The sequence below is a fragment of the Notothenia coriiceps genome, unplaced genomic scaffold, assembly GCF_000735185.1.
Source record: "Notothenia coriiceps isolate Sejong01 unplaced genomic scaffold, NC01 NC01_scaffold00010592, whole genome shotgun sequence".
Classification (NCBI taxonomy): Eukaryota; Metazoa; Chordata; class Actinopteri; order Perciformes; family Nototheniidae; genus Notothenia; species Notothenia coriiceps.
In genome coordinates this window covers 72,313-85,680 of record NW_011343293.1, presented here as the reverse complement: position 1 = coordinate 85,680, position 13,368 = coordinate 72,313, and the positions used below count along the sequence as shown (strand labels likewise).

The 13,368-nt window shown below is 40.5% G+C and overlaps 3 protein-coding genes across 3 annotated transcripts in view; 2 read left to right on the top strand and 1 right to left on the bottom strand.

Annotated features, from left to right (window-relative positions):
* Positions 1-2,430, bottom strand: part of nup85 (nucleoporin 85) — a 10,442-nt gene extending 8,012 nt beyond the window's left edge. The window contains exons 1-5 of the mRNA XM_010771841.1: positions 2,268-2,430; positions 1,322-1,415; positions 1,071-1,227; positions 863-933; positions 715-773 (exon numbers count right to left, since the gene is read on the bottom strand). Coding sequence (XP_010770143.1) covers positions 715-773; positions 863-933; positions 1,071-1,227; positions 1,322-1,415; positions 2,268-2,300 — 414 coding nt within the window. The 5' untranslated portion in view covers positions 2,301-2,430. The remainder of the gene's footprint in view (positions 1-714; positions 774-862; positions 934-1,070; positions 1,228-1,321; positions 1,416-2,267) is intronic.
* A 585-nt stretch (positions 2,431-3,015) lies between these two features.
* Positions 3,016-7,682, top strand: LOC104946064 (small ubiquitin like modifier 2). The gene is made up of 4 exons (XM_010771810.1): positions 3,016-3,122; positions 3,907-4,038; positions 6,031-6,102; positions 6,997-7,682. The coding sequence occupies exons 1-4, from the start codon at positions 3,102-3,104 to the stop codon at positions 7,057-7,059; spliced, it is 288 nt and encodes a 95-aa protein (XP_010770112.1). The 5' UTR covers positions 3,016-3,101; the 3' UTR covers positions 7,060-7,682.
* Positions 7,683-8,449: 767 nt separating this feature from the next.
* The window catches only part of jpt1 (Jupiter microtubule associated homolog 1), a 15,503-nt gene continuing 10,584 nt past the window's right edge, over positions 8,450-13,368 (top strand). The window contains exons 1-2 of the mRNA XM_010771811.1: positions 8,450-8,639; positions 11,052-11,185. Coding sequence (XP_010770113.1) covers positions 8,584-8,639; positions 11,052-11,185 — 190 coding nt within the window. The 5' untranslated portion in view covers positions 8,450-8,583. The remainder of the gene's footprint in view (positions 8,640-11,051; positions 11,186-13,368) is intronic.

The window sequence follows — 13,368 nt, the reverse complement described above, 5'->3', positions numbered from 1 at the left end:
ATGGGAGTCGTATTAAATAGGGGGAACTTAGGAAATACACCGACCATAGACGCATTTGTTTGTCTTTTTGCATGTTAGAAACGAGTTGGCGACACTAAGACTGCGAGATAAGGTTTTTGTAGCAATAATACATGACCTTTCTCTTTCTAAACTCGCTACTCGGAGGGAAGTCGCTGTCATATGCCTTGTGAACACTCCGATAATGCCTCTCCACGTTACCTTCCTTTGGCAGAGCAACGCTTGCTTTACAAATAAGGCAAATAACCTTTGAATGTGACAATGACATCACAAAAAAATATTCTTCCTCCCATTCTGTGTGGAAGTGATATGTCTCCAGCTTTTTGATCGGTCCCGCACTCATTTTGTCGTTTGTCTCTTTAACTCAATTTGAGTTTTCCCGGCACTTGACTGATTTTGTATCGCTTTGCATTCTGGGTTAACAGACTGGAAAGCGATAGGTCGCTTTTTCTGTCAATCAAGTAAACTCCTGAATTAAGTGGCAGGGAGGCCAAGGGAGGAGGGATCAAAACCTGTTTTGTCTATTTTAACGAATGAATGACTCGCGATCTACCAGCATTGCCCCCGCGGTCGACTGGTCGACCGCGGTCGACGTACTGGGCACCTCTGCAGTATGGAATCCTGTATGTGCATTATTAGTTTACTTTACACATAAGGATGTCATGTATTTGCAGGTTATGGCACAGATAACCATACAGCAGTGGTACATACCTGATTTCCATATTGCATGGCCACTTTTACATCTTTTGTGGAAACTGCAGAAAAGAGAGAAATGCAAATTAGATATTTCCTGGGTAATTACATTAAAGACTAAGATGCTGGTATTATATTATAAAATTCTGACCTGCAACTTGCTGAAGCTCCTCCATACAGGCTCGTATCACAGATCTATAGTTTTTACTGATGCTGACAAATCTAAGGAGGAAGACAGAGACAAATCATTGAATGAAAAATTTCTGCAGGTGCCTATCTGCCTTTCGTAACAAAGCTTTAATTTGTTGAGAAACGTTACAGAGTGACATGCCCAGGAAGGAGCCATCAGTTGGCCTTACTGGGGTTTTTTGTTCTTGCTAGGGAGGTCTTCTTTAATTGTCTGCAGGCCAACAAAGATGTGATGTGACTCATTGAAGAGTTTCCGTAAAATGGGGGAATATATGTCCTCATCTTTCCTGACCTCATGGATGAAGGAGCATCCTGATCCTTTGGCACCTGAAAATACAGAGTGGACAATCAATAACTGAGTGATATTAGGTAAGAGAGAGAGACAACATACAGACAGGCTTGTCTTAGTGCCTACACATACCTGATGATGCTTTGTAAAGGGTCTCATACGCAAGGATATCACCTGGACCCCAGGCAAATCCCAAGTGCTTCCCATAACTGGCTGCAGGAATATTCTGTATTTTAAATGGGAGACAAAGTCATTAGACTGAAACAAGTGATCAATATATTAAATAAGAACTTAAACTGTGTTTTGTTCTTGGTTTTTTTAAACATGAAATTCCTCTCCAATGCATGATTCTTTATTGTTGGACAGTTGGACATTAGGCTAGCACAGGCATTATAAAACCTATATGTGTCTCAGCCACAATTCTGCACATTGGAGGGACATTTCCAAATTATCAACTTTAACTTGATTGTATTTATTTATTATTGATATATTGATTATCAGTTAATGAATCAAACCTGCAAAATCTAGAGTAGTAAAGATGGTTACAATATACAATACAAGATTAAAGAAACAACATATTGTGTTAACTAACATATTATTTAATTAATGAAGTTTATTACTTTACTGTTGCAGCTGGCAAGTTTATTTTTTGTATGATTATATTTTGTTTAGCTAATATGAATGGAAAGCAACTTGTAACTACAGCTGTCAGATAAATCCAGTACAAAAGGTTTCTTCTGAAATGTGATGGTAAGGAAGTAGAAAGTAACAGAAAGTAGAAATGCTTTAGTAAAGTGCCTCAAATGTGTTCTTATGTTATCGAATAACTAACTAGCTTCTATCACTGTCATCTTTGCTCTTGCTTCTTTGACACCGTGTTCCACAGTTTTAAGAAGTATGTATTTTTTGTAATAATCTTTGATGACCCGACACACGTTGTGGGGTTTTTGTATTCATTATATCATATCCCATTAATCTAGATCAGACGTTTAGTAATGTTGTTGCGATACAGTTAGCTTGCTAGCATTGCTATCAAGTGGAAGAAAAGAGAGAAGACTGAGCTCGTGCAGAAACTTACGGTGATGGCCGGCTCAACGTCCAACTCCTCCATCAGGGAACTGTATTATCGACCCAATGAAATGTAAATAACTAAACTATTCAGTTATAAACACTCCACGCCATGAACTACAGGTGCCGTGCTGCTTACGCGCCTCGGTCATTCATCCGAAAGACCCCCGGCGCAAGTGGTATTACGTCACGGCAGAGGTGGCCTTCCTCCTGCCTGTTTTTCCATCTGCTGTGTTTTCTGCTTGTGGTGTCGCTTTGGTTCTTTTTTGTTATTCACGAACAAACATACAGATATATCCTCCGTGTTCGGTCACAAACACAATTTGTGATTTGACTTTGTGCAACTATATAGGTATATTGTATGTAAAGATATTTATTTGACATAGTTTGGTCCATCTTCATCATCAGACAGTAAAAAAACAAGATGGCCACTGATTTATAGGGTTAAAAAGACGGGGATATGTGCAAATACAACATTCTCAGTATAATGTCCTTTATGATTAAGATGAATGAACCATAATGAACTAATCAGAGGTCAGTGTGGTGGTGGGGTGCATGTTGTGGGATAACTGAACCAACAAACCGCACAACAAAAAGAAAAACATCGCTGTGCGCGTGCACGTGGTGCTGAGTATCCCTGTAACGCGCATTGAGACTCTCCCGCCCATGGCCAGACCGCGCATTCACCCATGTGATCACCGTTAGCCATTCAGAGCCCGGGGCTGTGGACGCGCACTTGCTCGTGACCGCGCACGTTCCATTCGAATATTTTAACCGGAAACGAGCACGTGCGCGTACCCGTATTCTTTGTGTGGCAGCGTAGAGAAGCGCCAAAAGAGTGACCATGGCTGATGAAAAACCAAAGGTAAGTGTTTTTTACATTTTTCCAAAAATATTTTGCTAGATATCTGGCATAGGGGCGAATAGAAAAAAGGGGACATTTTTCACATGTTCTGTTTTACCTTAGTAAAGTTGTGAGCTAAAATTCAACTATCAGCTGTACCTACTTTGATAGACCGGAAGGTTTGTGAACGCGCATCCAGAGGCGCGCATTTCACAGCCGACCAGCTGGTGTCATCTGTGTGTGTGTGTGTGTGTGTGTGTGTGTGTGTGTGTGTGTGTGTGTGTGTGTGTGTGTGTGTGTGTGCGATGAAAAAGAGCGAGAGAGATTGAGTGGCTCATCATTTAAATCCTATGTGTCCATTTGTGCAAATGGCAGGAAGTTTGTAGCAGTGTTACAGCGTTATGCCATTACAACTGTTGTACATTATTTATTTCTTGATATATCAATACTTATATTAGCCTGTGGGTAACTGATTGAGACAAAATGTAAACAAAGGGAACATTTGCCTCAGTAAATGAAAGAAAAAAAAAGAAAAATGCAGCCACTCTGAAGTAAGCACCTGTTTTCATTTAACCAGTTAACATTGGAGGCTTCATCTTATTTTATTAATCAGATTCTCATTTGTTAAATGCAAACAATGGTGACAGTTGCTGATCACAAGAGAGACAAGAGTTCTTGAAAAATGTAAATATTCTGATCTTAATTACATAGTGAAATCATTATCTTTGTTGATGTTCTTATTAATCAGCTATTGTTTACTCCATGGCTGTGTTAATTGTTTATTTTCTCTGACTTTATCCCTCAGGAAGCAGTGAAGACAGAGACCAACGAACACATAAACCTGAAGGTGGCAGGTCAAGATGGCTCTATAGTGCAGTTCAAGATCAAAAGACACACACCGCTCATCAAACTCATGAAGGCCTACTGTGATCGACAGGTGGGCATGACACAATAATAGCACAGAAAACAATAGCTGTTCAGGATGGTGTTAAAGGTTTATTTCCTAAACCAGTGGTCACAAATTAGTGCGTTGCAATTTTCACCTCATACAGCACTTATAGCCTATCATTTTCTGTTATACTGTATTCGTAAAGAATAAATATTTCTCTCTTTTGTACACTGGTCATTTAAGTCTCTGATCCTTATAAAGATAGCTTTGATATAATTACCCTCACATGTTTAGCTTAGTATCCGTCATAAAGACAAATATTCCAGGAGTCGATTATATACTATCCAGTCCGTTTCTTTCCTTTATAATTAGGCTGTTAAGCATAAAAGGTGGGTATTTTAAACACCACTTAATTAAAAAGCCAATATATATTATTATATCTTAGGTAAGGTTTGAGTTCCTCTGAATTACTTTTTAACTGAGCTCTTGTTTTAATACTGCATTGTCTGTAATGTGTAGAAACTGTCCCCCTTGGAATTGTAATCCTTTTGAGGTGAAAAGCTGTAGCACCTGGACTAATATTCACACCTACTTCATGTAATACATCCTCTCGTGTGGATTTTTGGAACAATGTGTTGGGTAAATGATACAGTCCCTCTTGCAAATTCTTGACATAAATCCTGCTCTCTCCTAATTGGCCTTTTTCACTGGCTGCCTACCATTTAAGTGTACTATTCAGTAATTCAGTATGCACAAACCTGGGGAACTGTGACTGGCACAGCTAAATATAATGCAGCCAATATTAGATATGTAAATATCTGTTTTCCATATTATGAAATGCAATTTTTTTTGGGCCATTGTTAAGACTTATCAAAGCAACATCATTGATGTATGAAGATGTTTAATCTTGTTTAAATACAAAAAAAGCTAAGATAAGAGTTATTTATGTTCAGCCTTTTCACACGTATCACTCATTCATGCAGTGAAAGAACTATTGTTATACAGGATACTTAATAGTGTCCATTGAATCGAGGTTGTGTCCATGAGACAGATCATATACAGCATCTAGCGACTATGCTGTGTGGTTAAAGGTCATACCTAAAATAAAAGCCAGATGGTTCTCACTAACTTTTTATTACTGATTCCTCATGGTAATGTTTCTAGTCGGTTTTTTTTTCCGAAAGAGTTATTGTTTTTTGTTTATGAGCAATGATCCTGGTCTGCTCTGTGTCTCTTTGATGCACATCTTCCTTCAATAACTGAACACAGCCTAAAGGCTTCACCTTTCTCTCATCGCCGCCCCCAATCAAATGCTCTTATCTACCTGTCTGTTTGAAACTCCATGTTAATCACAAAAGTTGCTTCATCTTTTCCATCAGCAGTTATCATCATTTGAAGTTGTCCTTCACCACCGTACTTGCTGTAATCATATGCAGGAATGCTCACTTGTTCTAATTAACAGTTGGGAAGAGTGCCAGTTTGGTTCCTAAAATTGTTCTGTAATCTTGATAGCAACTCTGATTGCATGGCTACAAAAACAATCCTTAGGGTTTGATAACTTTCATATTCTGAAGCATCTGAAAAGTTAATAGAATATCAAAAGAAATGCAAAGTCTGACAATCCTCTTTGTCTGAAAGTCAAATGAGGGTTCAGCTCTCTGGAAACTCAATGATGTCCATTCCTTCCACTGCCAGCAAAGTAAAAGAGACATGTTAGTCATGCAGCTCATTTTCAAAACTAGGATGAGAACAGATGTTTTTCATTATTTCTTTATTTGTGTTTCACTGAAAAAGATTGTATAGCTCAATATTGTTCTACCACTTTGAAACTACAGCAGGCTTACCTTAAACAAGGAAACACATGCTTTAAGCAATTATAATAAATAGAACAACTTTAAGAATTCAACTACATGTTTTATCTGATCAATTTTTCTTAATTAAAAAAATAATGCCCCTTTTCATTTTTGTATTAATAATATATGACTGTTATTTAATGATCTTGTCTGTGTTTCCTCTTGTGTTTTTTTGTTTTGTTTCCAGGGACTGTCCATGAGGCAAATCAGGTTCAGATTTGATGGACAGCCAATAAATGAAACAGACACACCATCGCAGGTAAGTGTGAAGCCTTGAGACAATTAGTGTAGCTTGTTTGCTTGAACATCCTTCAGACGCTTCCATGTGTCAAAACCATAGGTCAAAACCCAGCTCGGGTTGCATGCATTTGTGCCGTCCTTATCAAGCAAATATGCACATCTCAGACATTCTTTTGGAAATATTCATAAATGGATGGAAATGTAAACAGTTTAAAAAGTTAAATGGGCATGAGATCCCCCCTCAGTGAGCAGTATGTTGTAGGAATGTCTGTAGGCTGAAAGCCGACACACACCAGATCTTTGTGTTATCATTTTTGCCGATACACTGACATGGAAAGCATCTAGATGCCTCAGGCTGTCAGAACACACCAAACTTAATTTGACTTGCTGTGTTCTCCAACTTGTGTTGAGGAGACACAACTTCTATGTTATGGCATTTTATTAAAATGATGTGGAAGCCTTGCTCTGCACACTATGGTTATCAAAGCCTAAAACAAAGTTTCATTTTCACTGCGATGGTACCATTTTGCCTATGCAAACAACACATTTAAGTTTTTACATAGAATATTCCCAGCGTTGAAAAACACGGATATTAGTTAGCATGTTTGCGCTTCTGGTTTACTATAAGGTCAGTGAAAGTTATTTTATGGAATAGCTTGCTGAAAAAAACCCTGCTGTAAGTATAATTAATGATGGTTAACAACAGAATGTATTTTCTTGTTTTTTGGATAATTCCAAAACCCAATAGAATAAGCTCATTGGCCTTTTGTCGAGGTAACCAGTGTCCTGCTTCAGGGTTAGTGTACAAAAGCACATCATGCCTGCAGCCAGTATTGTGTGGGAAAGAGGTTGCACCCAAATTTAGGCTAATCAAAGTCATGACTCATGTTTATAAAACTTTTTCTCTTAACAGTTGGAAATGGAAGATGAAGATACAATTGACGTGTTTCAACAACAGACGGGAGGCCTCATTTAATCCACTGCATTGTTCACCATTTTCCTTTTCAACACAACCAAGCTTTCCCGCCTGCGAGACACAGCGACTGCTTCTTTGACACTTGTCCTGTTGTCTCAACAGATTTTCATGCAGAAGAAGTTGTCCTTTCTGCTACACAAAACTGTTGTATAGTATTTTCAAACTTGCCCTTGCTACATGTCTGTTTCTGTACATAAACCACACCCAGGTCTTGTTTGTTCATGCTGTGTTGTGGACAATGTTAAGGACTTCCTCTCGCAAGGCAGCAGACAGAATGAGACGAAATACAACGGACTTTTTTTATGAAATGTTGTTGGGCTAGGCTTGGTTGGTCTCCAGAAAATCTGTTCTCAAACATGTACTACTTTGGGACTGGCTATCACTTGGGGGACAGTGCACCCAGTTTTGGGAATGGGGCTGCATTTTCATTTGGTTTCTGTTATCTGAGAAAAACTATTTGATTTTTTAAATGTTTTTATAGTAGTGAATGTGTAGGAAAATGTTTGATTAATCGTTTGACTAGGCCAATATTCACATTTTGGGAAGCCTTAAGAAGTTCTCAGTGAAATAAACATCTGTATTCTCTAATAATAGGCCTGTCAAAATAAAAATATTGTCTTTTACCAAACGTCTTGTCTTTTTTTGTGTTTAACTGTGCAAGACCAGATAATACTTTTGTTGCATAATTAAGAGGTTTTTTTTACCAAGGACCCTTTGAAACATTTAAAATGTATACAGAGCACCACCTCATTTATGTCCCATGGAATAACTTGATTAAGCCTATTGTTACCCTCCTAAAGTCTTGGTTGTGTTAAAAATAACACAAGAGAAAATGGATTTGAATCTGAGAACTATTGAACGTATTTACAGATTTATGAGATTAAGTTCAAATACATTTTCTAATTTATTTAGTTTGTTTCAAATGCTTTTTTGTTTTGGGAGGGAAATATGGTAGGGTTATTTCATTAAATACATTGAAAACGTCATAGACCTTAGGGCAGAGTGACACAGCTAACACTGAATAGCTGGACTATTTATTTATGACTAAAGGTTAGTCCCCATAATCTTCACCAGTCGGAGGTCAAAAATCATCTCTTTTGTACACCTTACACTGCAGTTTTAAAACATTTTGCAGGTTGTCATGATCAATGCTAATAGATTAGGTAGCATGAAGAAAAGGCCTCAGGGATGTGGTCTCAGCTGTCTGAAGCAAAGACCTGCCACCAACAAGAGAGGCTGAGGTTCAGTCCAATCAGAGATGAGTTTGGTGATGTTCTGTCCAATCAGAGACGAGTTCTATGATGTTGTTACCAATCAGCGTGGGTCGAACGCTGGTGGGCTGGGTCTGGTGGGCTGGCACCGCAGAACCAGTGGATCTGTTCTTCGTTATGATTTGTCAGTGTCGGGTGGAGTCTATATCCCGTCGCAGCTCTGCGGGGAAGGAGGAGGACTGGACTGTTTTTTATTAGTTTCTTGTCATTCACTCTTTCTAAACCGCCGAGGCGTCGACATTTATCGATAAAGATGACGACGACAACCACTTTTAAAGGAATGGAGCCTGGTTCTAAAAGCAGTTCCAGGTAAAAACGAGCTGAAAACCTTTCACCGAGGAACAAAAGAAGTGTGATGCGGGCCAGCCTCTCTGCTAGCAAACGCCTCTGTTCTTCCCAAAGGGCAGCCTGCTACCCAACGTTAGCCCGCTAGTGGTTGAGTTTAGCTAAACTGTCATAGTCTTGCTAATTAAGTTAATCTTATTTGGGGACTGATTCACTACACAGGCGTTAGCCACACTACGTGAGTTAGGCTGTAGCATGGCTGGGATTAATAGTACATCGATAATGAGGCGTGCGAGTTTAAGAAAGAAAAGAAAGGAACACGGAGTACAATAAGGGGTGTTTTCTGTATTTAATTTTTCGAGAAGAATCATGAAAGCTACCTAAGGTTAGCCTGTCTGCTTTACTGGCTGTGGTCGACCTCAAAATAACTTTTGTTGTTGCTCAAGACACATCTCTTGTCGTGCGGTAATGTCTAAATGTGATGTTGTCTGAAGTAGCTAATTTTACCATATCTAATATTTTTCCTGTCTCGGTTTGTAGTATTTTCTCCAATAGAGGAGGAAATGTACATCACAGCGGTCCAGATATGAGATTGATTGCAGGAAGAATCCTAGACGAGACATGGGTCTGCATATGTCATTAAAAAGGATATGGCTCATTGTTGGTTATAAAATGGAAGTTTAGAGAAGCTAATATCCATTTGTAGGCCTAGTTTCAACACGCATGTCTAAGCTGTTGCCTTTGCTTTACAAACAACATCTGTTAAATCTTTTTATTCCTGGTGAAACACCTTTTTTAAGAGGGCCACTCATCCTCCAAGCATGCAGTCATAGCTTCCCAGTAAGTGATGCGTCTCGTCTGGATGCCTTCCGGGCCCTTTGCGGTAAAAACAATGCAGAGAGAAAGCCTTACATGTAATGCTGCCTCAGAAATGGGTCGTCAATTAAGGACATGTAGGACACAAAAATGAGAGCTATCAGCGTTTTCATATAGAGAGCTTGTCAGATCTCGGTCAGTCATTAAGCGTTTTGAAGGCGCATGCTGTTTTCGGATGATGCGGAGACTTGGGTGGGGGCTTTGCGCAAGCTAAGCCTGTAAATCTTTCCTTGGCTCCTCGCTTTTGCTCCTTTTTTAAGCCTTTTTTTACGAGATGCTGTTCATTTGTGATGCTGGCCGACCAAAGGGATCCGTAGAGCAGCTCCTTGAGCAAAATGAGGCTAAATTCTTAGTAGGCCATCAAAAGCCTCCCACCCTGCCCTATCAGACAGGCCATCTTTGACTGTGGAGATCTGCCCTACTCCCTTAGCCTGAAGCTGCCTCCCCCCCAACCTCTAAACATTTATGCCATTTCATTGATTTTATTAGCAGTTTCACACTAGGGTGGGGTCTGCTGCCAGGCAAAAGCTTTTCGCCATTGCAATCCATGTGGAAAGCATGAGCTCATCCTCTCTGGCCGGGAGGTGAAGTCTGGTTTAGGCATTACTGTCACAGCCAAGTGTGACGAGCACTAGTGTGGACACAAGAATTGATTAAGAAAATCTACGCCAATGCAGTCCATGCGGTGTGGCTTGCCCTCGTGTACTTTCTTTTGTAGCTTTCCTTCGAGAGAGAGCTGACTTGTTTTTTGTACCCCATCTGCCTGCCTGGCCCTTAGACAGCTGCTCTCTGTGCAGCTGGTGGCTTCAGGGACCCTGAGAGGAGAGGAGAGTTTGCTGGAAAAAGAGGGAGGGGTCCGACAGGGGCTCTGCAAACACACCAGTATTTGTGGTCCACCCCAACTGTCCTTCAGCACAGCAAGGAAAAAGGCTTTCCCTCCTCATTATCGTGTTCCTTTTGTGTAGCTTGTGGAGAAAGGAATGTCGGTGGAAAAGCGTTTTGTTTACCAAGCATTAGTCTGCATGCAGGTTTCTATATTGTTCTAGAACAGTCTATATATTAGGTGACCTGTATTAGCTGCACACTTTTCACCTCTATTGTTTAATATTGACCCAAGAGGCGCATTACATTTCATTTACTAATTTATCAATGGTATAACAATGCTACCAGGAACTGACACCAAGCCACAGTGTGTCACAGCAAAGGAATCTGTGCCGAGGAGAGGCAGCAGCTAGCCAGCTCACTCTTTGATTAAATGCGACTGGAGTCAGCTGCAGGGCAGAGATTGTGGCTGTCTGTCTGACAGGCTGACAGCCGGGGCTTAGAGAGCGGAGACCTTGCTGGTAGCCAGTGTGTTGTAGTGAGTGTGTGTGGTATGGGGTGGAGTAGGGAGAAGGCTGTTCGTAGCTTGAGGCGTCCTCATGTTATATTTGATTATTGATTTTGCACTGTGCAGCTGATCAGTGGCATGTGGCAGGAAGGCCTTGTGTTTGCATAAATAGTGGGGGATGGTAGCAGGATATCAATAAAATTATAACCCATCATTTGTTGCTCCTTTAGGGTACTACGACCGCCAGGCGGGGCCTCCAGCATCTCCTTTGGCGCAGACGAAGACTCAACCCCCCGCAAGGTGGTCTCCAACATCTTTGCAGAGCCTGAGGACCTCCATGCTCATCGGAGGAACAATCCACCCAGTAATACATCACTCTAACATATCTTAATTCATATTCCGCGTGAGAAAACCAGAGCCAAAGAAATGCAAACAATAGGGTTTGAGTTATTAGGTAACATTAACATTGTGAGGGTGTACACGCACTTCTGTGTGGACAACTTCAATCTTGTAAAAGTAGACCACCAGAACTTTAAAGTAAGCAAAAAGCGCCACGGTCTTAATTCTTCTTACTCGAGCGTTGAAAAGATACAAATTGCAGTGTTATTAAGTGTCTTTCCATTTAGGCTGTCAGAAAGCACATCCCACAAGTGTAATAGCCAGAAAGAACTGGAGTGCTGGGATAAGTGTAATTTGAAACTAGGCTTTGTTAGATGTGGATGGGCATCAGCCCTTAATGGAAAGAAATAGGTCAGTTTAAAAATGTGTCAAACTGAGAAACGTGTGGCCTTTTATAGACACGGGGGAGGTTTTATTTTGAGTACACGAGGAAAGGAAGGCAGACCCAGCAGTACGAGACCTGTGAATGGCTTCGAGTTGTCAAGGTCACTGCAAACGTTCAGCCACAGAGGCTTGAATAAAACATTTCTGACAATATTGTGCTGACACGTATGTTTATCATAATAATCCAGGTATTACTTTTAGGCAAATGTGATTCACTCTTTATTATGCATTATATATATTGCTTGTAATGAAGGATGGGAATTGGTAACAAGTAAGTTTTTATTCGATTAGGGTTTAAATATTTAATGATGTTCTTAAAGAGGAAGATGCAAGCCCTACAGCAGCAGGACTCGTTTCAGCTGGAAGCCATGAAGTTACTCACGAGCCGGGGATCACATGCTTTCACACTGGACACTTTGTGGGAAACAGTTTACATGCTGTAGCTCATTTTCTGGATGTGTGGACAATGAAGATTGTCCACACATTACTCCGTCCTTTATGGACAGCAGCTGGGGACAGTAAAACCTTTTCCTGCTCTCATTGTTTCACTTGGGCCAAGTTCAGGGGAGCCTTCCCATAGCATGGTTCCCCAAAATCCTTGAAATCCCTGAAAGTTTGTGAGCTTGAAACTAGACATGGGTCATTGAAAGTTCTTGAATTTGTATATATTTTCCAAGAATAGAAGGTTATTTTGATATTTTCGTTTACTTTAAAAATGGCAAATATTTGATTTGCGTTGTCGCATCCTGACTGAGGAGATTGTTTTTTTTTTATATATATATATAATATATATATATACATCCCTTTTTTTGTATACTCTCCTGCAGTACTTATTTATGCTCCACCCCTGATGAAGCTGTTAGCCTTGATTTAGTAAAAAGTCATTATTTCATGAAATAGTGCAACCTTGGTGTCGGGATACTTTTTTTGCATTTACCATTTTCTGAAATTAGAGTTGGAAATGTGAATAATTACAATCGCTGTATAAGAATTCCATTCTTGTGCAGGATTTCCTGCATCTGTAAAGGGAAAACATTTTCTGACCAATCAGTGGTCTGCACGGTTTTGACTCCACCTTTTAGGATTGTCTCGGCTGGCTTGGAAACCTCAGCTGAGATGATACTAAAAAAAAAAGTAGCAGGTGCTATGCATTTTCCAAAACCTAAAAAAGGGCGAGTTGAGTAGAGCCATACCGTCCTGTGAGAACACGGCTAAAGACCGCTGGGCCACACGATATTCAAGATCATTGAAGTCTTTCAGATACCTCATTCACACCAACGCAACTCCGGTTCAAACTCCGTGCTAGAGCTTTTCAGGTTCAGAACCGGTTCTTCGGTTTAGCTCCGGCGCCAAGTAAAGCTCGGTAGGATTTTCAAACAGGCTCGGTCTCGGTTTTCGGTGCATGTATGACAGTGCGAATACAGACTCCGCCCCCCCGTGCCTAGTTGAGGACCTGTTGTTGTTCTTTCGGCCCGCAAAGTAGGTCAAACATGTGTTGCTACCACCTCTTTGTAAATTGTCGTCGTCACAAGTGACTTCTCTGTCGAATGGATGACCGCTTAGACCCAAGAAGACTCTCCGCCAAATGTCTCCTTCGAACCTCGGTGTTAGGCCGGTAACAAACAAACAACAGACCACACTCGACACCTCCCCAAAGGCCCGGCCAAACCGAAAATACTATCCCGTCCGTGCGTTTGCCAATAGCAGTAACCTGCGTTTGCTAACTGCGTTAAAACTGCGCTCATGTCAGCCTGAAGACGTCAC